This window comes from Capricornis sumatraensis, chromosome 6, assembly GCF_032405125.1.
Source record: "Capricornis sumatraensis isolate serow.1 chromosome 6, serow.2, whole genome shotgun sequence".
Lineage (NCBI taxonomy): Eukaryota > Metazoa > Chordata > Mammalia > Artiodactyla > Bovidae > Capricornis > Capricornis sumatraensis.
This window is the reverse complement of record NC_091074.1, coordinates 53,103,593-53,126,274: the sequence shown is the minus strand read 5'-3', so window position 1 is coordinate 53,126,274 and position 22,682 is coordinate 53,103,593. Positions and strand designations below refer to the sequence as shown.

General features: G+C 40.5%; 1 protein-coding gene across 1 annotated transcript in view; it reads right to left on the bottom strand.

Moving 5' to 3' along the window:
• PIP5K1B (phosphatidylinositol-4-phosphate 5-kinase type 1 beta) overlaps positions 1–22,682 on the bottom strand; it is a 357,761-nt gene that overhangs the window by 171,956 nt on the left and 163,123 nt on the right. The window contains exons 4-5 of the mRNA XM_068974227.1: positions 16,760–16,890; positions 2,192–2,309 (exon numbers count right to left, since the gene is read on the bottom strand). Of these exons, the coding sequence (XP_068830328.1) occupies positions 2,192–2,309; positions 16,760–16,890 (249 nt within the window). The remainder of the gene's footprint in view (positions 1–2,191; positions 2,310–16,759; positions 16,891–22,682) is intronic.

The window sequence follows — 22,682 nt, the reverse complement described above, 5'->3', positions numbered from 1 at the left end:
TTAAAGGCTCATTAGGAAACTGTATAAGCTGTGTGACTTGTTGCTTAGAAAAAGGCCTTCCCAAGGAAAGAAATCCTGTGAGGCAGACTGACTAAAGAATGGGCTTCCTAGCCTGCAGGTTGATGGCCACTGGCCCACTAAACGGAGACCTGTCAGGGTAGACAGCCATCTCATTACACTGATTGAATCTGTGTTATGAAATGCAAGTCTGGGGCATCACCTTGGTTGGCAGAAGCTCCAGGTAAGTCAGAATGAGAGAATCCACTAACTTGTAACATATGGCAGAAGATGAGCTATCATCAATCTTGTTTTCAATAACACAGTATCAAGACCTCATTGGGTTCTCCAAACATGTTTCCTGAATAACAGTGACCCTCAGTAACTACCAAATGGCCAGAAACTAAAGGATCTTCCCTAATGTAAATCCTGCCCCACATCCTGCAAATGCCTGTGTTCATGTACTTGTGTGGTTAACAGGGCAGGGTTGACATTGCTGTGGAAGCACCTAATCTTTCCACCAGCGGGGTGTGGAGAGGTAGAGGTGTGGGGTGTGGGGAAGCAGAGAGCGGCACAGCCATCTGACAGATGTGAAGTGACAGCTTGTGTGGTTTTGATTTGCATCTCTCTGTTACTAGTGATACTAAGCATCTTTTCACGTACCTGTTGGCCACCTGTATGCCTTTTTGGGGGGAAATGTCTGTTCACAGCCTCTGCTCATTTTTAAATCAGGTTGTTTATTTATTTCTGATGTTAAGTTGTATGTGAAAGTCACTCAGTTGTGTCTGACTCTTTGTGACTCCATGGACTATACAACTCAGGGAATTCTCCAGGCCAGAATACTGGAGTGGGTAGCCATTCCCTTCTCCAGGGATCCTCCCAATCCAGAGATCGAGCCCAGGTCTCCCACACTGCAGGTGGATTCTTTACCAACTGAGCCACCAGGAAAGCCCAAGAATACTGGAGTGGGTAGCCTATCCCTTCTCCAGCAGATCCTCCCAACCCAGGGATTGAACCGGGGTCTCCTTCATTGCAAGCGGATCTTTACCAGCTGAGCTACCAGGGAAACCCAAATGTGAGTAGTATGAGTGCACACTTAAGGCAGCAGGATGCCCACAGTTCTACACAGTTCTCATGCTCTGTGAAGACTTACTATTACTTCCTTGAGCAACCAGTATACTCTTTCATTCATCAGGCAGAAGTTTTCCTTAGGGCTCAAGTGAGGGAGAGGGTCATTCATGGGTTTTATCAGCTCAGAACAGAATCAGCTTTGAATTTAATCATTTGTACTATATTCAAACTATAAAACAGAGTTTAAATATTCTCTGTTATTAAGTAACACATGTTGCTGTACTTCTGCAAAGGATTATTCTCAGATCTGGCTCAAGTCTTACTAAGATCATTCAGAATGGAATGAACAATAAATACTTGATGGTATCCTTCCTAAAGCTTCTTGAAAACCAATTTTCAAGAGCCCCAGGGTGTTAACAGTGATCAAATTATGAGATAAACCATTTTTCTCTTGAAACAGAAAGAAACTTCTTGGCTTCTTGAACAGGAATAAGGTAAAACTCTGAGGTCACATCAGACTTTCTCACAAAAAGCCTGCTGTGTTTGTACTGGCTGCGTGCCAAAAGGCAGACAGGGAGAAAAGACAGACTTAAGGATAAAACACGCCCTCATACCAAATAAAAAATACCTTCAGAAAGAGCCCACATGAAGAGCTGTTTAGGACAAAACTATCCAGCTTCTCTAACATCATATTCAAATTGTTGGTCAAGGTAAACATGGCCATGGGCCATGGCAGGTTTGAGATGAATGGTACAAATAAGGCAATTAAAATAGGAAGACTTTCAAAGAGAATCCAATCAGCAAAACTCACAGGAGTATTTATAGCTAATCATATCTCTTAGAAGAATTATCTAAAGTAGCAACTGAATTCCACTTATTTAAATATCAATTACTGTAGTAGATTCTATAGCTATCAAGCAAAACTTAGAGTCAAACCACATTTCCTGAAGCTAAATTTATAATCGTTATAAAACTTGATCCTTTTGCTATGCTCCAGAGTTTTGTAAAGTAAGAGACCCAGGCCATTTGTTGCTGTTGCTATGAAACACTTGTTGCTATTGCCATGAGACAAATGTTGACATCACACATTTCTGGAGAAGGAAGGAAAATGATAAGTTCTTACCAAGTAATCATCAGGCTTGATACCAAAAAGTTCTCTGAAATATCGGAATGCTAGTGGAGCATACGTCTTAAATCTGAAGTCTGGGTAGTGATGTGCTGGAGTCAGATTGCTCCCTTCACTGCAGTTAAAATGTTAAAATAAAAAAAAAAAACGAGAGAGAGAAAGAACATCAGCAAAGACAATTTTGACTTCAACTTCTAGCTCTATTAGTCCTGTACCAATTTCCCCTCTCGTAAAACATCCCTTGATACTGAGTCTCTCTAAGCTAGTGTCACAAAGGCCAATGGCCATCAGGGAAAAACAGCTACTAACGCAGCAAGGGCCACTCTGAGCTCACGTCCCCTGCCAGTCACAATGTGTCTTCAGCCTGAAAATTCTTCATCCCCCTGTGTCTCCTTTCTGGGAAGATCACTCCATTCTCTCCAATGAAACCACTGCTGTAATGCTTTAGGTAGAAGATCCAGTGTTTGGAGCAATTTCAAAAATGTATTTTTTTAGCCATGGATTTTGAATATTGCATAAACATTTTAAACTAGGAATAAATAAAATAACTTAGAAAATGTCTCACCAACAGAAAGAATCAACACAGTGGAAATAGATGGGTGTTGAATCTAAACTTTCTTATATCCACAGTTACAGGGAAAAGACCTTAAATATTTAGGGATTTTAAAACCTATTTTCTATTCCCATACATATCATGATTTTTTTCCTCTTCTGGGTTCATCTTTGAAAATTTTTGTACAAAATTTATGACAAGCATAAGGTATAAGGAGATCAGCAAATACTCATGCACCTAAACTGTTGCTTAAGAAATAAAATATTATTCATGTAGTTCAATTGCCTTTAGTACTTTTTATGGATCATATACTCATCCTTCTCCTTAGAGACATCCACTACTCTGAATTTTTACTTTTATGATGTTTACCATCCATTTTATCCTTTGACTACATACAGTAATATATTTCACATGACATTACCTAATTTTTTATTGCAAAAAATTTTTTTTATTTAGAGGTTCAGAATCCTTTTTCAACACATTCTAGGTGTGACACTGAGGCTGCCGGTCTTTCATGGATATTACACAAATACATTGTGCCAATAAAAAGGCTTTCAGCATACAACAAGTACTTAGAATCCACTACAATTTAAGTTTGCTGAGGTCTGTCAGATTTTTTTCTATCAGTACCTGACACATGGTAGACAATAAGTATTTCTTGAATGAAAAAATGAGTTTAAGATAATGCTAACTCAGTAAACTTGATTCTAAGCTTCTTGATGAAGCTTAGGTTCTAAAGACAACATAAAAGGAAAAAAAAATTACATAGTCCAAAATCATCCTTAAAAACTATTTAGGAAATGACCTGTTCAATATATCGTGTGGCCAGTTTTCCCCCTGCATGGCTACAGATGACTGTTTCTTTTGGTGACTTCCAAAAGAAGTAGTAGGCTTGTGTTGTTAGGGGCCATCCTATAACAACCAATCTTTTCTGGGAAGGCCAGGGCTGCACTCAGGCAGCAGCAAGGCACATACAGGACGGGAGTGACACAGGAATGGAGGCTGCTTGGGAGAAGAACGCACATATGACCAGATCATCCGCTCACTGAAATGGCTATTGTTGCCCTACACAAGCACAGTTGAATATTCATAATGCTTGTATGATACCCAGGCATGGTGTCCAAACATTTCCTCATCCCATATTTTGGGATTTATGAGACATGCACTCAGTTATATGTCTTATGGGACTGCCAAAAGGAATGATTTCGGAACTTACATAATTATAACTTGAAAATATGGGCTGTGTAGAAATAAGAGATTAAGAGCAAAGAGGCTCATACAGACCTCTGACATCTTTTCTCACTGTTGCAAGCAAGTAATAATAATTTGAAGCAGGCTACTTTCAGTGGGCCAAGAGTGTTGCCAATTTTTTATTTTCTCCCACTCTCTTATCTCCTTTCTATCTCATGCATTCAAAATAATTCATTCTATTACAGATCACCTTCAACATTTAAGAGTAAAACAAAACACCCGTTCCACTTACATGGAATTATTCTTTAAATGATTCATTCCCATGAAGTTGGGGACCCAATATTTTATCAGAGAGGATACAGTATATATCACTATCATTTTACTCAGAGCTTCTTGAGTTGTTCACCTTTCCCTGAATCTACCACTAATTACAACAGCTTTCCTTGGAGTCACATCTCCCTGACTACTGTGCTTCATTCAGAAAAGGTGTGAAAAGGATAGTGTTAGGTTTCCCTGGAGATGAGACAGGCAGACACATGTGTGCACACACACATACAGAGAACATCTCTAGTTAAAGAAAGGGAACCTTTATTTCTTTACATATCCACCCTGACCCCTGACGGCTGGTATAAAAAGCCATTACGTCACTAAAAATGAAAAAAATAAATTGAATCTATTAATAGCTATCTTTGGGCCACATTAAGATATAAAGAAAGGTATGGATCAACTATGATAGAGGCTTGCCTGTATGGAGTCATCAATAAATTACATTTGTATAATGGAGACAATGAACAGAGAACAAGGATAATACTTAACAGAGGCATTACAGGAAGTGGTAATTTCTTCACAGCATAATTAACAGATATTAATAATTAACTGCTGAGGTTATACAATCTTGAACTTCTCCACTTGCCTGAATGGAGAGGAATGTTCCCTAATAGTGAATCATAATACAAGACCACTTTTCATTTGTTTTTCTCCTAGTAGATTATAGTTCATGAATTCTGCTTTCCTTTGACAAATATTAAGATTTTGCATTCTCTCAAATCACACTGGACCCCCTATGTGGGAGCTGAGATGCTCCTAACTCCCTGTAGTTAGGGAGACTTGCGTTCAAATTCCATCTCTGCCACTGACAAGTTGTGCTGAGACCTAGTACCAAGCCTCTAGAAATGACATGGCAGAGTGGGTGAAAATGTGAAAGAAAGGCCACGCCCCAGCACATGTGGAGCCCTCAGTGAGTTTGGATAATTGAAGTTGCATGGAAACAAGAGATAGCCCAGAGCTGAACATGTCACATGAAGAATGAGGTGGCTAAATGTTTTTTTTTTGTTTGTTTATTTTAAAAATCAGGAAAAAGAAAAAGTGACAAAATGAGAAAATACTGGGTTAGCTTAAAAGTTCACTCGGGTTTTTCCATAGCATTGCGCTGAAAAACGCAAATGAACTTTTTGGCTACCCCAACATGTGCAACTCATTTCACAAAAAGCTAACCTCCCAATATAAAGAGCTCTAAGATATAGCAAAGACCAAAAAGTTATATATTAATATTTTTTTTAAATAGCCAAAGTTAAAATCAGGTGGTTCACAGAAATGGAAGTACAAATGACTTACACATATGAAAAGATGTTCAACCTCATTTGTCATAGAATAAATGCAAATTAACTGTCACCAAGAGATCTTTTTCTCTCTCAGATAAGTAAACATTTAAAACTTTGCCATAGCTCAAGGGAGACTAGCACCCTGAGACACTACTAGTGGGAAAGTAAATTGATACTTTTTCTTTGGAGGACATTTTTTACAACTGTCAAAATTACAAATGTATATATATAACTCTTGATTTAGCAAATGCATTACTATATGCTAAACTAGTGCTCGTATAAAATGACATATGTGTACCTGGTTATTCATTGTGGCACTGTTTATAAGGATGAAAGATTGAAGCGACTTAGATGTCTCTCAGAAGGGAACCAGTCAATTAAGGTTCAGTCACACAATGGAATATTATGCAATTATTACAAAAGAATGAGGAAGCTTATGTAACCTCAGTTATGCAGATAATACCACTCTAATGGCCGAAAGTGAAGAGGAACTAAAGTGCCTCTTGATGAGGGTGAAAGAGGAGAGTTAAAAAGCTGGCTTAAAACTCAACATTCAAAAAACTAAGATCGTGGCATCTGGTTCCATCACTTCATGGCAAATAGATGGGGAAAAAATGGAAGCGGTAACAGATTTTATTTTCCTGGGCTCCAAAATCACTGCAGACAGTGACTGCAGCCATGAAATTAAAAGACACTTACTTCTTGAAAGGAAAGCTGTGACAAACCTAGATAGCTTAATTAAAAAGCATAGAAGTCACTTTGTGGACAAAGGTCCATAAAGTCAAAGCTGTGGTTTTTCTAGTAGCCATGTATGGATGTGACAGTTGGACCATAAAGGTGGTTGAGCACCAAAGAACTGATGCTTTCAAAGTGTGGTGTTGGAGAAGACTCTTGAGAGTCCCTCGGACAGCAAGGAGATCAAATCAGTCAATCCTACACTAAAGCAACCCTGAATAGTCATTGGAAGGACTGATGCCAAAGCTGAAGCTCCAGTACTGTGGCCATCTGATGTGAAGAGTAGATTCACTGGAAAAGACTCTGATGCTGGGAAAGACTGAGGACAGGAGGAGGAGGGAACAGAGGATGAGATGGTAAGACAGCATCACAGACTCAATGGACAGGAATTTGAGCAAATTCTGAGAGTGAAGGACAGGTGAGCCTGGCATGCTGCAGTCCATGAGGTCACAAAGAGTTGGACGTGACTTAGAGACCAAAATGCACTGACATGGTAAGAGAAAACAAATTAAGTGAAAGAAGGTTGATACAAAATACTGTGTACAGCATTCCAACACCTGTATACAAAACCAAAAAACTATATTTTTGGCATGTATCTGCACAGAAAAACCCCTGAAAGATGTACAGATCCCTAGTAACAGGGGTCAGTAGAGCTAGACACTGGGTACAAAAGGGACAGGAATGAAAGGGGCACTATTCACAGTATTTCTTTTAAAAGCATCCTGAGTATTAACCCTTCTATGTATTACCATTTACAACATTAAATTTTTTTTTTTAAGCTGGGGATAAAAGCCATAAGCCCAAAACAAAGCTCTGCACACTGGGTACCACACAGCAGAAAGATTCAGTAACCCTTCTGCTTAGTAAGCTGCTCCAGTGAATAACAAATAGCAACCTGACATGAATGAAGCTCTACTGAAAGAAATGCAAATTACTGGACTGTTGGCCCCAGCTGGAGGTTGTCAGGAGGTACAGGGCACAAGAGCCACACCACACAGCCGGTGCAGCGAGGATCAGCCAGCAGACCTATGGGGGACCTACAGGGTACCTACAGGACCTACGGAGTACCAGTGCATGCTAATCCACTGATGTCCAGCACAGAGACTCCTCTGCACATGCAGGAAATGCTGAGCCAAGGCAGCAAACACAACTGCAATCAGCATTCGTCCCCTGGCCAGTGGGAGAGCTCCACCAAAGACCCCTGAGGGCTTTCCAGGCCTGAGCCGGTGGCAGCCATCAGGAGCCAGTCAGGCATCTAGACTCAGCAAAACTGAAGTCTGCCGAAGAGAAGACTTCTTCACAATTTAAGACTTAGGTCTCTTCAACCCATTTTAAAAAGACCCCAGTTTCCTATCTCAGCATAAAATTGAGGCTTTGGAAATTTCAGCTACGATGTTTTCAGCAGTGATTCGAGATGTTTGGATCCCATGAGCTGGTAAAATTTCAACAATAAAAATCTGGAGACCAAAATGTCATATATTTTTAGTTGTCTGACTTAGTATGAACAGAATGTTAGTTTCTAATTTTAAAAAATAGACATGAAACGTGCAACAAAGGTTTACTGTATAGCACAGGAAATGATAGTCAATATTTATAATGACCTATAATGGAAAATAATTTCAAAAATAATATATGTGTATATGTATAACTGAATCATCTTGTTGTTCACCTGAAACATTGTAAGTCAACTATATTTCAATAAAATTAATATATTAAGAAAAAAATCTTTAAAAAATCTTGAGGCCTACGTAGGATCTCCAATTTTATTTTGCCAAGTAAGAACCTAAATAAGCCAGCCAACATACAGTTCTACCTTATCAAGTTACTAAAGAAAGGGTTTGTTCACCTCACCAAAGGAGGAAGAAACTTCAAATAAAAAATAGTACTTTCTCTATCTTGTTCTTTTCTCCCTTATTTCATCAAGAAGCAGTTAAGAGTTTATTATGGATCAGCTCTGGGATTTTGATATTTACTCTTCGGAGGTGGGTTCAGTGTTCAGTTTAACTGAACTTAATTAGTGCTTGTCTTCAGTCCAAAAGTATGTTATTTCTCAACGGCAGTAAATGTTTAGGGTTACAATGCTGAAGCTTGAGGAAGCAGTAGCCAGCATCTGGAATTTCCCATTTAGCAGATAAGGAAGTCAGAGCCTAGGGAGGGAAAGTAATGACCTAAGTTAGTCAGGAACAAACAAGAGGAGGAGATTAGATCTACACCAAGGCAGTGGAACAGTCAGCAGCAATTAGGTTGGCCTTAATTTCAACTTGATGTTCCTCGGTTAGTCTTCCTTTTCAGGAGCCTGTTGAAGGTTTCAGAGTACAACCTCCCCAAATACCCCAATTATCTCCCCACGCCCATGCTCCCCCCATCCCTAATCATGCTGCAGGATCAGGTGAGCTGAATTTGATTAGCCATTTAGGGGTTCTCATTTGTATGTACCATGAACACTCTACTTTGCATGTGTGGTTTCAGAGCCTGATAACCAAGCACTATTTTGAGCGGCACCGAGTGGAGAGATCTGATGCTCAGCAATGGGGTGAAATTGATTTAGTATCTCCAGGACTCTTAAGAGGTCCAGTTTCGGAGCTGAGGCCCAGAGCTTTGATGTTTTAGAGGCAACATCTTATGTATGTAGAGGCAACATTTTATATATGGTGAGCTTCCTTGATTTCAAATTGTAATTGTTAGTTAGTGGCCTCCTAGCAAAACGAGTGGGTCAGCAACTCCTGGGTGACAGATTTATTATAAGGGATTAGCTCATGTGGTTATGGAGGCTGAGAAGTCCAACGATCTGCCACATGTGAGCTGGCGGCCCAGGAAAGCTGGTAGTGTAATTCCAATCCAAACCCAAAGGTCTGAGAGTCAGGGAAGCCAATGGTCTAAGTCCCAGTCTAAGCCTGAAGGCCCAAGAATCAGCAACACTGATGTTCCAGGGCAGTGATAATGTCCAGGGCCTGTGGGGCTCCTGGATATAAGCCCTTTCTGTGTCTTCCATTTCTTTGATTATAAGAAACAGCCTTCGTTCAGTCTCCCTGACCTTCCCTGAGTTCCAATGGGCAGATTCAAGTAGTTAACTAGGGAACGGAGGGGATGTGAGGCCAGGGAGAAACAGTCAAGAGCAGCCTTGGGGCAAAGTCCTGTTTTCCCATCAGTGGATACACACAAAAATATCTTTGAGCTATTCTGCAGATACTGAAGCCCCCTCCAGGTGGAAGGAGTTAATGATTAATGGTGGTATGCTGCCCACAAGCACGAAGACCCCAGACCAGTTAGACCTGAAGGCAGACTCCCACTTACTTCACCACCAACCCGTCAGAAGAATGTCCACGGACTGATCACACCCTCTTTGAACAACTACTATAAAACTTCTCACTATCCTCCCCAAGTGGGGACACATGGTTTAAGGGCATTCGCCCACTGTGTCCCCCTTTGCCTGGCAAAGCAATAAAGCTATCCTTTTCTACTTCACCCAGAACTCTGTCTCCAAGTTATGATTCACCACCAGTGTACCGGGAAGCTGAGCTTTCAGCATCAGCAGGAGATGTCCCATCTCAAGTAGGGAGTGAATCAGCCCTTTTGCCACCTTTTTGTTCTATTCAGGGTGATGCCCACCCAAACTGTGAGGTGATCTTGTTTTACTCAGTCTACTGACTCAAATGCTAATTTCTTCTAGAAATACCCTCACAGACACACCCAGAAAAAATGTCTTATCAGCTATCTGGGCATCTCTTAGCCAGTCAAGTTGACACATCAACTTAACCATCACACCTCCCATGAGGCAGGATAAGTGACTTTATCCTTATATACAGATGGTGATACTGAGACAAAGAAAACTTAAGTGTAATACAATTGGACCAGTGACACCACAGTCCAGTAACAAACTAGTGGTGGTACCCAGTCTTCAAAGTGAACCTGTGTACTGCAGGGTATGCAGAAGCAGCATTAGGCATTACTAATTGCCTCTGCCAACTCAGGCAAGGTGGAGATTGCTTAGTTTTCACATACAACTATTTAACCTAGGTAATAGAAACTGGTTCTCTCTCTCACCAAATCAGACAGTGACAGTGTTTTTCCATTCTCCTGAAGGAAAAACAAAACCAACATAATGAAACAAAAGACACACTCCCTGAAGGTGCCAGCCTCCTTCTGCTGAACACATCTATGACGGGTACCCCTGAGCTGCCTTCTGGAACACAAGGCTGCACCATCTTTTGAGGCGAACAAGCTAACAGCCAGTCTTTAAAAGTGAGTAGCTGAAGACAGCTCAAATTCCAAAACCAAAGAACATATTCCAGGGTGTCATTTACTGGGAAAGTGTGATATCGTTGTTCATCACCTAAATGCTAAACTTCTAAAGTAGTTATTAGCACACTGAAAAATTATGTTTACAAGACAATTTCAAATAAGTTAAAATGTTATGTAATATTCAGTGCATGCAACAAATGTTTCACTTTTTGAATTAAAGGAAGAGGTATATAATCCTTATTGATAAGGAAATTATCTTTCCCACATCCCCACTACACAAATATTGAATAAATATTTGAAAAGTTTTGACTTGAAGGGACCTTGTATTATGGGCTTTACCAGCAACAGTCACACCTCTCATTTAATCCTGAGAAGAATATTCTGGTAGCTTTGTATTCTATCCACATCTATACAAAACCTTGTATGAAAAAAACAGGTATAGACCAAAGGTTGGCAAACCTTTTAGAGTCTTTGTTACAACTACTCAACTCTACTGTTGTAGTGGAAAAGGAACCCTAAACAATATGTAAGTGAATAGACGTGGCTGTTATGATTAAACTTTATTTTTGAAAAAAAAAAAAAAGAAGCATGGGGCCGGCTTTTTCTCATGAGCTGTAGTGTGCTGACCCATGGTACACATGGATTCTTGGATGAGTTTATGTCAGTGAAACTTGAAATGCAGGTGGGTACTAGTCTGTCAAAACCCTAAGTGTACCACTGATATTTGGCAATGCTTATATGCATCTTTGACATACATGTTTGGTTGTCATTTAGAATAATATCATAGCTCAGTTGGTAAAGAATCTGCCTGCAATGCAGGAGACCCCAGTTTGATTCCTGGACCAGGAAGATACCCTGGAGAAGGGATAGGCTACCCACTCCAGTACTCTTGGGCTTCCCTGGTAGCTCAGCTGGTAAAGAATCTGCCTGCAATGCGGGAGACCTGGGTTCAATCTCTGGGTTGGGAAGACCCTCTGGATAAGGGAAAGGCTACCCACTCCAGTATTCTGGCCTGGAAAATTCCATGGACTGTATAGTCCACAGGGTCACAAAGGGTCGGACACGACTGAGTGACTTTCACTTGGTGATTCAAATAAATCCCGAAGAAGAAAATCCATTAAACCTAAGGGCAGTCTGCAATGATCTTCATATCAAGCTAAACTCCAGTGAGCAGATGAAAATACAGGCGATTTCTTTCTGGTTTTTTGTTTTTTTTTAACAAATTCTTCAATTAGATAATTATTCTTGAAAATGGAAAGATATATTTATTGCCAGCTTTCAAACCATATTTTCCATCCCAGAGAAGGCAGTGATGGTGTCTCCTACAGAGGAACAGAGGGATGGATTCAAGCTGGCTGTCAAGGGGCCAGATAGATAGATTTAGTTTCATAATTCTAGAAGTTTTGTTCTTTTTTTAATTCAAAAAGAAATACCGTTTCTGTGTTTCATCACCATAGTATAGGGAGAAATAAAACTGTGGACCCAGCCACTGCTGGGTTCAAATCCTGGCTTTACCATTTACTGGTTTATCACTTTGGGTTAAGACATCTAATACCTCAGGGCCTTAGTTACTTCATATATAAAATAGTTTTTTCTTAATGGTAAAGATGAAAAGTAATAACAATTATATTGTAGAATATACAAATATTATTAATAAGACTATGCTTAGTTCATAGTTGGTACTTAAACTCTGCCTCCTGTTGCTGCCTCTGGTTCATGTTTACATGGTAGAAACATGATAAAACAGTCTCTATCTTCCTAATCCCCTTTACACATGAAAAATCTACAGCCTTGAGTTCTGGGTGGTACAGAATTTGGGGTCAAAAGATTAAGATATGGTCATGGTTCTCTTACTCATCTATTTTGTCATTTTGGAAGATCATGGAACCAGACAGTTAAAAAGAATTTTATATCATCCTTAAAATCTTACACAGGTCTAGGGCTCTTTTCCATCTACAAAATGAAATAATCTGTGGTGCAAATACATAATATCTAAAAATAACTTCAAGCCACTTTAAAATAAAGAAATAAAAAATAACACAGTGCACTTCGTTGCTAAGGGAAACAGATTCTGCAGTCTCAGAGCAGTAGTAAATTAAAACATCTCAAGGCACCCTAAGCAATTAGTTCTATGACCCAGATAAATGCACTGGATTTTAGAGCCACCAGGGACTTCAGAATGTTTCAACTGCTTGCAACAAGGGCCTCTCACCCCTAGGCAGGTAGAGAAATATGCATGGGTAGGGAGGGAGCATATTTTGGCTCCTTTACTAAGTTGTAACTGACATACAATAAAATGTACAGTTTGTTAGTTCTCACATATGTGTATACCTATGAAACCACCACCAGAATCAAGAAACTGAATTTATCCATCACTTTGTGGGAAGGGTTTTGATCGTTATAGTAATGAGATATTACTGGCATGGCCTGGGGATGACAAATGTTCAGTCTTGCACAAAGAATTAGCTCATCTAAAAAAAGTCAAAAGCACATTTGTTGAGAAATACTGGGACCAATCCCTTTGCTAAACTAAAGAAGAAACTGAGCCCAGATGAGGAAACTGAGGCAAGACATCCCCAATGTGAGTTTCTTATTTTCATGTAAATGCATCTGGAGCATATATGTTCTTTTAAAATTATTATTATTGGAGTAATAATTATCTTTCCAATTATTATTGGAATATAGTTGCTCCAGAAAAACATCTACTTCTGACTATGCTAAAGGCTTTGACTGTGTGGATCACAAAAAACTGTGGAAAATTCTTCAAGAGATAGGAATACCAGACCACCTTGCCTGCCTCCTGAGAAGCCTGTATGCAGCTCAAGAAGCAACAGTTAGAACCGGACATGGAACAATGGACTGGTTCAAAATTGGGAAAGGAGTATATCAAGGCTGTATATTGTCACCCTGCTTATTTAACTTATATGCAGAGTACATCATATGAAATGCCAGGCTTGATGAAGCACAAGTAGGAATCAAGACTGCTGGGAGAAATATCAATAATCGCAGATACACAGATGACATCGCCCTTATGACAGAAATGAACTAAAGAGCCCCTTAATGAGGGCGAAAGAGGAGAGTAATAAAGCTGGCTTAAAACTCAATGCCCCAAAAATAAAGATTATGGCATCCAGTCCCATCACTTAGTGGCAAATAGATGGGGAAACAATGGAAACAGTGACAGACTTTATTTTCTTGGGCTCCAAAATCACTGCAGATGGTGACTGCAGCCATGAAATTAAAAGACGCTTGCTCCTTGGAAGAAAAGCTATGACAAACCTAGGCAGAATATTAAAAAGCAGAGACGTTACTTGGCTGACAAAGGTCCATATAGTCAAAGCTACGGTTGTTCCAGTAGTCAGGTATGAATGTGCAAGTTGGACCATAAAGAGGACTGAGTGCCGAAGAATTGATGCTTTTGAACTGTGGTGTTGGAGAAGACTCTTGAGAGTCTCATGGACTGCAAGGAGATTAAACTAGTCAATACTAAAGGAAATCAGTCCTGAATATTCATTGGAGGGACTGATGCTGAAGCTGAAGCTCCAATATTTAGGCCACCTGATGTGAAGAGCTGACTCATTGGAAAAGACCCTGATGCTGGGAAAGATTGAAGGCAGGAGGAGAACGGGACGACAGAGGACAAGATGGTTGGATGGCATCAGTGACTCAATGGACGTGAATTTAAGCAAGCTCCGGGAGATGGTGAAGGACAGGGAAGCCTGGCGTGCTGCAGTCCATGGGGTTATAGAGTCGGACACGACTAACTGACTGACTGAACAACAATAGTTGCTTTACACTGATGTGTCAGTTGTGGCTACAGAGTAAAGTGAATTAGATATATACATAATCCTTCTTTTTTGGATTTCTGTCCCGTTTAGTTCACCACAGAGCACCAAATAGAGCTCCTTGTACTGTGTGTTCTTTAAACAAGCAATACAGTATTTGCTTAAATTTTAGTCTGAATCAAATGTTTCATGTCATATTGACATTTAAAAGCTATATAAACTCTGAATGATATATTTGAATGTGACAGTGGACTCTTCTCAATAGGATCAGTTAGCTGGGTGCTCCCTTCCCCAGAGACATGCGTGTCATTCAGTGGCTGCTGCTGCTTTCTTGGGATACAGAGCTAAGGTCAAAGATGCAAAATCCAGGTAGGTACAACTTTGGTTCTCTATTCCTGAAGAAAAAAAATCTCATTTTTTCTTAATCATAAAAATGCAGTATGCTTATGATAAACTGTCCATGATCAAAAGGAATCAAAATACTCAGAAGGGCCTGAAAACAGTGTTAGTTGCTCAGCTGTGTCCGACTCTTTGCAACCCCATGGCCTGTAGCCTCTGTCCATGGAATTCTCCAGGCAAGACTACTGGAGTGTGGTAGCCATTTCCTTCTCCAGGAGATCTTCCTGACCCAGGAATCGAACCTGGATCGTCCACACTGCAGGCAGATTCTTGACAGTCTAAGCCACCAGAGAAGCCCCCTAAAAGTGTCTATGAAGATGAACCTATTTGCAGGGCTAGAATAGAGATGCAGATGTAGAGAATGGACACGTGGACGCGGGGAGAAGGGAAGGGGGGACGGATTGGAAACCGGGATTGACATGTATACACCACCACGTGTGAAACAGCTAGCTAGCGGGAACCCACTGCAGAGCACAGGACGCTCAGCTCAGCGCTCTGTGATGACCTAGATGGGTGGCGGCCGGTGCGCAGGAGGGGATGTATGTATACAGATAGCTGATAAACTTTACTGTACGGTAGAAAGTAACAAAACATTGGTAAAGCAATTATACTCCAATTTAAAAAATAATGCTGAGATGATAAATTTTAAAAGAATGAGGCTGTCTAGGTTTCTAGCTGACTTTCTTTTATTTATGTGCTCTGTTGTGGCTACATGGACACACTCATCTAAAGGTTTTATTTCTAGGAAGTTGATGCCTGGACAGAGAAATAAATTTAAGTACCATTTCCCTGAAGATTTTTAAAGACAATGAAAACATGGAGAGGAAAAGTGTCACCCAATCATTCTCACTCAAGCCTAGCAATAATTGATAATAAAATTGGCTTATTTTAGAGAGAAACATTTACTTTAAAATAAATGACAAGTCAATCCTTATAGCCACAAAGACAATATAATTGCTTCCAAACCCCTAAGTTGAGTATCTATTTTCTTTCTTTGAAAAGTCCCATCAGTGGTAGTGACATTTCCAGTTTAATAGTGAGTACTTCTCTTCTTGTATTAACTGAGCACTAGACCTTTAAATTATTTGTTTTATTTTGGTATAGCATGCATAATATAAATTTGCCATCTTACACATTTTTAAACATATACTCATGTGGCATTATGTCCATTCACACTGTTGTGCAGCCATCACTATCATCCATCTCAGATTTATTTAATTGATTTATCCCCCCAGTATGGGGCTTCCCAGGTGGCACTAGTGGTAAAAAAAAAAAAAAAAAAAACTCAACTGCCAACACAGGAGACATTAAGAGATGAGAGTTTGATCCCTTGGTCGGGAAGATCCCTTGGAGGAGGGCATAGCAACCTACTCCAGTATTCTTGCCTGGGAAATCCTATGCACAGAGGAGCCTGGTGGGCTATAGTCTGTAAATTCACAAAGAATCAGACATGACTGAAGTGACTTGGCATGTTAGCATGCACATGATAAAGTTAGAGGTGACATGTATGGGTAACTTGGGTGTCTTTTCAAATATGCTGTCAAAATAGGGGAACTCCCTTAAGTTTTCTGGAGGAGAGTTAAAAGAGGAAACACATGAGAATATTCAGATAGCAGAACCAACTACGGGTTCCCCAACTCATTTCTTAAATTAGGGCTACAGCAAAAACTTGGCACCATCTGCTGCGTCTCAGGTGCCCTCTTTTTCTAAAGCTATGCAGACATCACTCTGTGATTACTGTACTCCTTCCCACTGAATTTCAAAGTCTTTCTCCATACGGTCTTTCAGGAAGTATTACAACTAATTAATTACATCTGACCCATAGGATGAACTCTATTTACCATCTGCTATAAAAATGCAAGCCATGTTAAAAAAAAATGCAAGCCATTTAATGCAACCAAAAGTAATAATTACTTGGATTACTTTTGGGCACACCAAAGGTCCAACATGAGCATCAGCACATAATGTACACATGCACCAGCAGAAAAGTCTTCAATATGGGGATGTCACAAGAAAGGTTCCTCAGCATGGAAATCATCACAATAAACAATGTTCTTACCTGGGCAGGAACACACTTTCCACCACATAAAAATCTTGCATGAGAACATCTCGGTCTGGCTTGGAGGTGAGATTACCCACTGTGTATCCTATTCCCAGCTGAATAGCACCCTTGATGGCAGATGATGCAGTCTGCAGGAAAAACAAGGATTTCAGCGTTAGCCTCGATAGTCGGGACCTTGTTCAATATCACAAGTACCAAAAACAGGAGAGTGAGGTTAGATTTCTTCTCTTGTTCCTAAGCAACAAGGAAGCTAGGTTTAGAAAGATGACAGGATGCTTCTTTTGATGGAGAATCCTTTCCAAACATCAAGGACCCTTCCTTCCATGAAATTATTTTGGTGGTTATCTTTCCTATAAATGTTCCTAAGGTCAAATTACTGTCCAAAATCTCCATCTTTCTTTTATTAAGAACTGAGAAACTTTCAATACATAGCACTGTAATTTCTACCAAAGGATAATCGGCATAGTCACATTTTTCAAAAATCAGAAGTTCTATAACATAACTATGGATCAGGAAGAGTATTTTGGCTTCAGAAGAAATGAGAGAGTAAAAAATAATTTCAGTCTTTGGAATACATAACATTTAATTTGAAAATTGCTTACAAGGGTCCATAATCAAAATTTCCTTCACTGATCTATAATAAAACACAGTTTTGGAACCTCAATATTTCAAATTTACTGCTTTTCTAATATTATTCCACAGTTAAACTGACATAATGTTAACTTGGAGGAATGACATATATATTTGTGTGTGTGTACACGTGTGCATGTATATATAAACAAGTTTTAACTTATTATTTAACATAATAGGAGAAATAGAATAACTTAATTTAGGAAAATCAGAATACATTCTTCTTAATGGTGCAAGTGTGGCATGTTTTTTTACACCTTGCAATGTTTAATATAGTACCCACTGGGACAGAAGAGCCTGGCAGGTTACAGCCTATTGGTTGCATAGAGTCTGACACAACAGAACGATTATCACTCTCACTCAGACAGTGGGAACTACATAAATACTTAAATCACTGGTTCTCAGCCAGGGGCATCTGACATTGGAGACATTTTTTAGTTGTCACAGAAGGCAATGGCAACCCACTCCAGTGCTCTTGCCTGGAGGATCCCATGGACGGGGGAGACTGGTGGGCTGCAGTCCATGGGGTCGCTGGGAGTCGGGCACGACTGAAGTGACTTAGCAGCAGCAGCAGCAGCAACCAGTGGTGGTAGAGCTACTGGCATCTAGTGGGTAGAGGTCAGGAATGCTGTTACAACATCCTACAATGCACAGGACAGCTTCTCATAACAACAAATTATCAAGCCCCAAACATGAGTGCTGAGGCTGAGAAACCATGCCTTAAAATGAATGTAATAAAGATCACCTGCTTAATAAAAAAATATTCTTTTTGAGATAACATTTTCACTTAGTAAGTCCAAGACCTATCTCCATCTTCCCAGATGCTGCTTTTTCAAAAAGTTTTCTTAATGCTTTTAACATCAAAAAATATCTCTCTTCTTGAAAAATGTATCCTCTTGATTTCTATGCTAGAACACAGTCCTGTGTCCATGTCTACCTTTTCTGATGGTCTCTCATTTCTTCACTAAATTCTCATATTTTGTTTGCTATAATTGCTGTGTCCCTAAAAGTTGGATCCTTGATTCTCAAATTTCCTTAGTTATGCAGATGATCAATCCATTCCTAATGGTTTCAAATCCTGGCTCCATGGATATGACTCTCAGAACCTACTTGGACACTGTTTTATCATCACAAACACAGTACACGTGGCACCAAACCATTATCTTACAACCAACCCCCCTACCTCCAAGCCTGGTGTTCCTCTCCCTAAGCTCTGTAATCCTGTCACTGAAGGGTGAGCCCCAAGCAAACCACACCTTGCGCAGGGCTGGGTCCCCAGGAAATATTTGCTGACTGGGCCTGAAATGGTCACGATCATTCATACGGCTCAGTCACTCCCACTATACAATCAGTAACCCTCACTATCCCATGGAGTCATCATTCAAACGCCCTGCTCATTTCACTGCAAATGTTACATCAGCCTTAGTGTGAGGACAGCTATAATATCTATCCCCTTCTGTGCAGTTAAGAGAAACATCCTGGGGCTTTTCTTCTTTACATATGCCTTTTTACTCACGATCCCAGAGCAGCAAGATGGCAAAAGACTGAGAGTCAAGCCCAAATAGTGCAACTAGTGCTTCAAAAACAAAAAGCTGCTATTTTAATCTTCCCACTGCGAGCTCAGCAATGCCACCAGTTGGCATCAGTGACCTTTTGTACCGATAGCTCTGACTTCTGAAGGCTGAAATGAATTTTTCTCATTTAAACCTCACATAAAAACTCAAAAGGTTTCTCTTCTCCTATCCATCACACAGGGCAAAATGGGACAGGACGTGACATCAGCATTTTCCAGAAGACACCTACAGTCTGAAGCTTTCTATTCCAGATCTGTCAACAGACCCACACACTCTCAAACTATTTTTCCTTCCCTTTACCACACACCTGACTCTGCTTCCAGAAATATCTGTATTTCTGCTTAATTCATTCATTTAGTGTGCTTCTTGGACTGGAACACATGTGAAACATGGAATGCCCAGTTCCTTGTTAGCCACCCTTCTGTCTTATCCCAGAGAAGGCAATGGCACCCCACTCCAGTACTCTTGCCTGGAAAATCCCATGGACAGAGGAGCCTGGTAGGCTGCGGTCCATGGGGTCGCTAAGAGTCGGAAACGACTGAGCATCTTCACGTTCACTTTTCACTTTCATGCATTGGAGAAGGAAATGGCACCCCACTCCAGTGTTCTTGCCTGGAGAATCCCAGGGACGGGGGAGCCTGGTGGGCTGCCGTCTATGGGGTCGCACAGAGTTGGACATGACTGAGATGACATGACATGATGGGATAAGCAGCAGTCTTATCCCATCCCCAGCAACAGAAGGTGGTCAAAGTTGCAGCAGTCTATATCTGGTATTTGCAAACTTTAGCAAGTCTGAGAGTCACTGGGTCATTTGTTGAAACAGACCAAAAGCACAGCTATGGAGACTGCAAGAAGGTCAGCGCTTGCCAGGGGGTTGAGGAGGGAGGCAGAGCAGGGAGGGTTTTCAGGGCAGGGAAAACACCCTGCACAAGTCCTCTCTGATGGTGTGTCATGCATGCTCCTTCGTGTCTCTGTGCGACCCCTTGGACTGTAGCCAGCCAGGCTCCCCCGTCCCTGAGATTCTCCAGGCAAGAACACTGGAGTGGGTCACCATTTCCTTCTCCAGGGGCTCTTCCTGACCCAGAAGAGCTCTTCTCAAACCCACATCCCTTGAGTCTCCTGCATTGTCAGGTAGATTCTTTACCACTGAGCCACCTGGGAAGTCCACTTTTATGATAAATACACAATTATGAATTTGTCTAAACCCGTAGAAGGTACTCCATCAAGAGTGAGCCGGAATATAAACTGTGGACTTTGGGTGATTATGATGTGTCCATGTAGGTTCATCAGTTGTAACAGTGAACCACTCTGGAGGGGATGTTGACAATGGGCAGGCTGTGCATGTGTGGGTACAGGGGGTGACGGGAAATTTCTGTATCTTCCTCTCAATTTGTTTGTTAATCTACAACTGCTCTAAAGAACAAATCTTAAAAAAAATGTCAGCAAGCACTGAAAAACAAGAACCAAAGTGACTTATGGATTGCATCTCCAGAGTTTCTGACTAGGAAAGTCTGCAGTGAGGCTCAAAAATATGCTCTTGCTCTAAGGAGCATCAAGAAACTTTTTTTTCCTATGGTATAAGATTGAATTTTGAGTTCCTGAAGGAATAAGATTTTGGAAAGGAGCTCATTGACATCTGTTTAAATAAAGAAAAAACAGACTTATAATAATACTATTACTTTCTTTTCATACTCCTTGACATTCAAGTGCTCTGAAGACAGAAATAAGAGAAGTCTTAATAAAAGTGAACTTTTTAATCAATTATTTGTGCCAGGGACTTGACATATGGATAACAATAATAATAATCACAATCAATCATAATTATGGCATATACTTAAAGAGCGTTTACTGAAAACACTCTATGAGGCAATCACTATTCTAAGTGCTTTCGGTTATATTAACTCTTCTAACCTCACAATAACCCTGTGAGGTAGGTACTATTATTATCTTCATTTCACTGACTCAAGTAGGTTTAGTTACTTACACGACATCACGTGGCTAGCAAAGAGGTGGAGCTGGGACTTGTACCTGGCAAGTTTGGCTCCACAGTCCAGATCCAGGTTATAAACAAGTACTCTGCTGCCTCTAACATCAGAATCTCTAACCTCATTTAACCTTTTCAAGGACACCAAAGAGAGGGGGAATCACACCCATTTTACAGGTGGGCATTTAAAGCTCAGCAAGGTTATATGACTGCCTCTCTCACATTGTTAACATATGGCAGAGTCTGCCTGCAAAGCCCATGCCACGTCCCTGTCTCTTTTTTTTTCAAAGTGAGTCTAGAATCAAAGTCAGAAGCTCTCTTTTAAGCCTGGCTGTTTGACCTCAGCAAAGGAAGCAGCTGTGTGGGAGCCATGCCTTTTGATGAAATAGGGATAAAATATTTTATTTGCTACTAATCATACTCAGTCATGGGTGAGCCTAAAAGAAACCTGTAAACCACCTGGTAAACCGGTATGAACATCTCTGTTAAAGTCACTACTAATAACACGGGGAGGTACAAACAAAAGGAGATATTTTGCTGCCAAGGGAGGATGGCTACCTCTGGCTACCTCAGGGTTTCTTCCTCCGCATCTCTGTAAAATTAAATGTGTTAGCATAGATGCATTGGGTATAATTAAAAAGCATCTTGACCATTTCATGGATATGTATGATTGCACTGTGGCACGTGGTTTTCTAAGTCACCAGCAGTAAAGGCCGCACCACCTGACATTTTCCTATTGGACCTTAGGCACAGGGACCAAGATGGGAGAAACCATAGTATTTTCTGACACAGTCACTCTTAAGCAAGATGTGTTTTAAAGTTACAAAAACACTTAGAAATGCTAATGGGAGAGTTTCTGATTAGCAGACCAGTAAATTATGATGACCAAGAACCTGCTCTGTGTACTGCAGGTTTCTCTTCTTCTAGAACCAGCAGTTCTTTCCTCGTAAACTCGATGAGTTAGCAGCTTCAAACACACACACACACGTGGTCCTTACAGTTTTCTGTGTGGCTTTGCATATGCTTTAAACACATTGATACATAACCATTTCCCCTCTGTGCTCGGTGGTATCTGACTCTTTGCAGCCTCACAGACTGTAGACCGCAAGGCTCCTCTGTCCATGGGATTCTCCAAGCAAGAATAATGGAATGGGGTGCCATTTCCTCCTCCAGGGGATCTTCCCAACACAGGGATTGAACTCACATCCCTTGCAACCCCTGCATTGGCAGGTGGATTCTTTCCTACTAGCACATAGGTTCAGATTTCGGAATACAGCCAGAGTCTATGTTTAATTCAGGACTTTTCAAGGGCTAAGTAGAGGCAACATATTGTATGGATATTACAAGCACCTCTAAAGCATGTGATATTTGGAGAAAGAACTAGCTAATACCACAAAAGCAAATCGCATATATTACCATTCATGGCTCTTTACTACCCAAATTTGTTCAGGGATGATGGTAATACTAAAAGGAAAATTAATGTCAGCTTGCATTTAGATAATATGCTATGGTTTTCACTACCTTCTAATGACTGCATTTGATTGTCACAATTGTTATGTAGGTAGGTGGGATTTTAATGCCCATTTTATAAAGAAACTTTGACTCTGGGAGATTAACTTGACCTAAATCCTTTGGCCAAATATGTGATAACGCCACGCGTGATACTCTGGTCTACAAGGCACCACCAGTTCAGTGTCCTACCAGTGTGTACTGCTTTACTGGCCTCCATTCT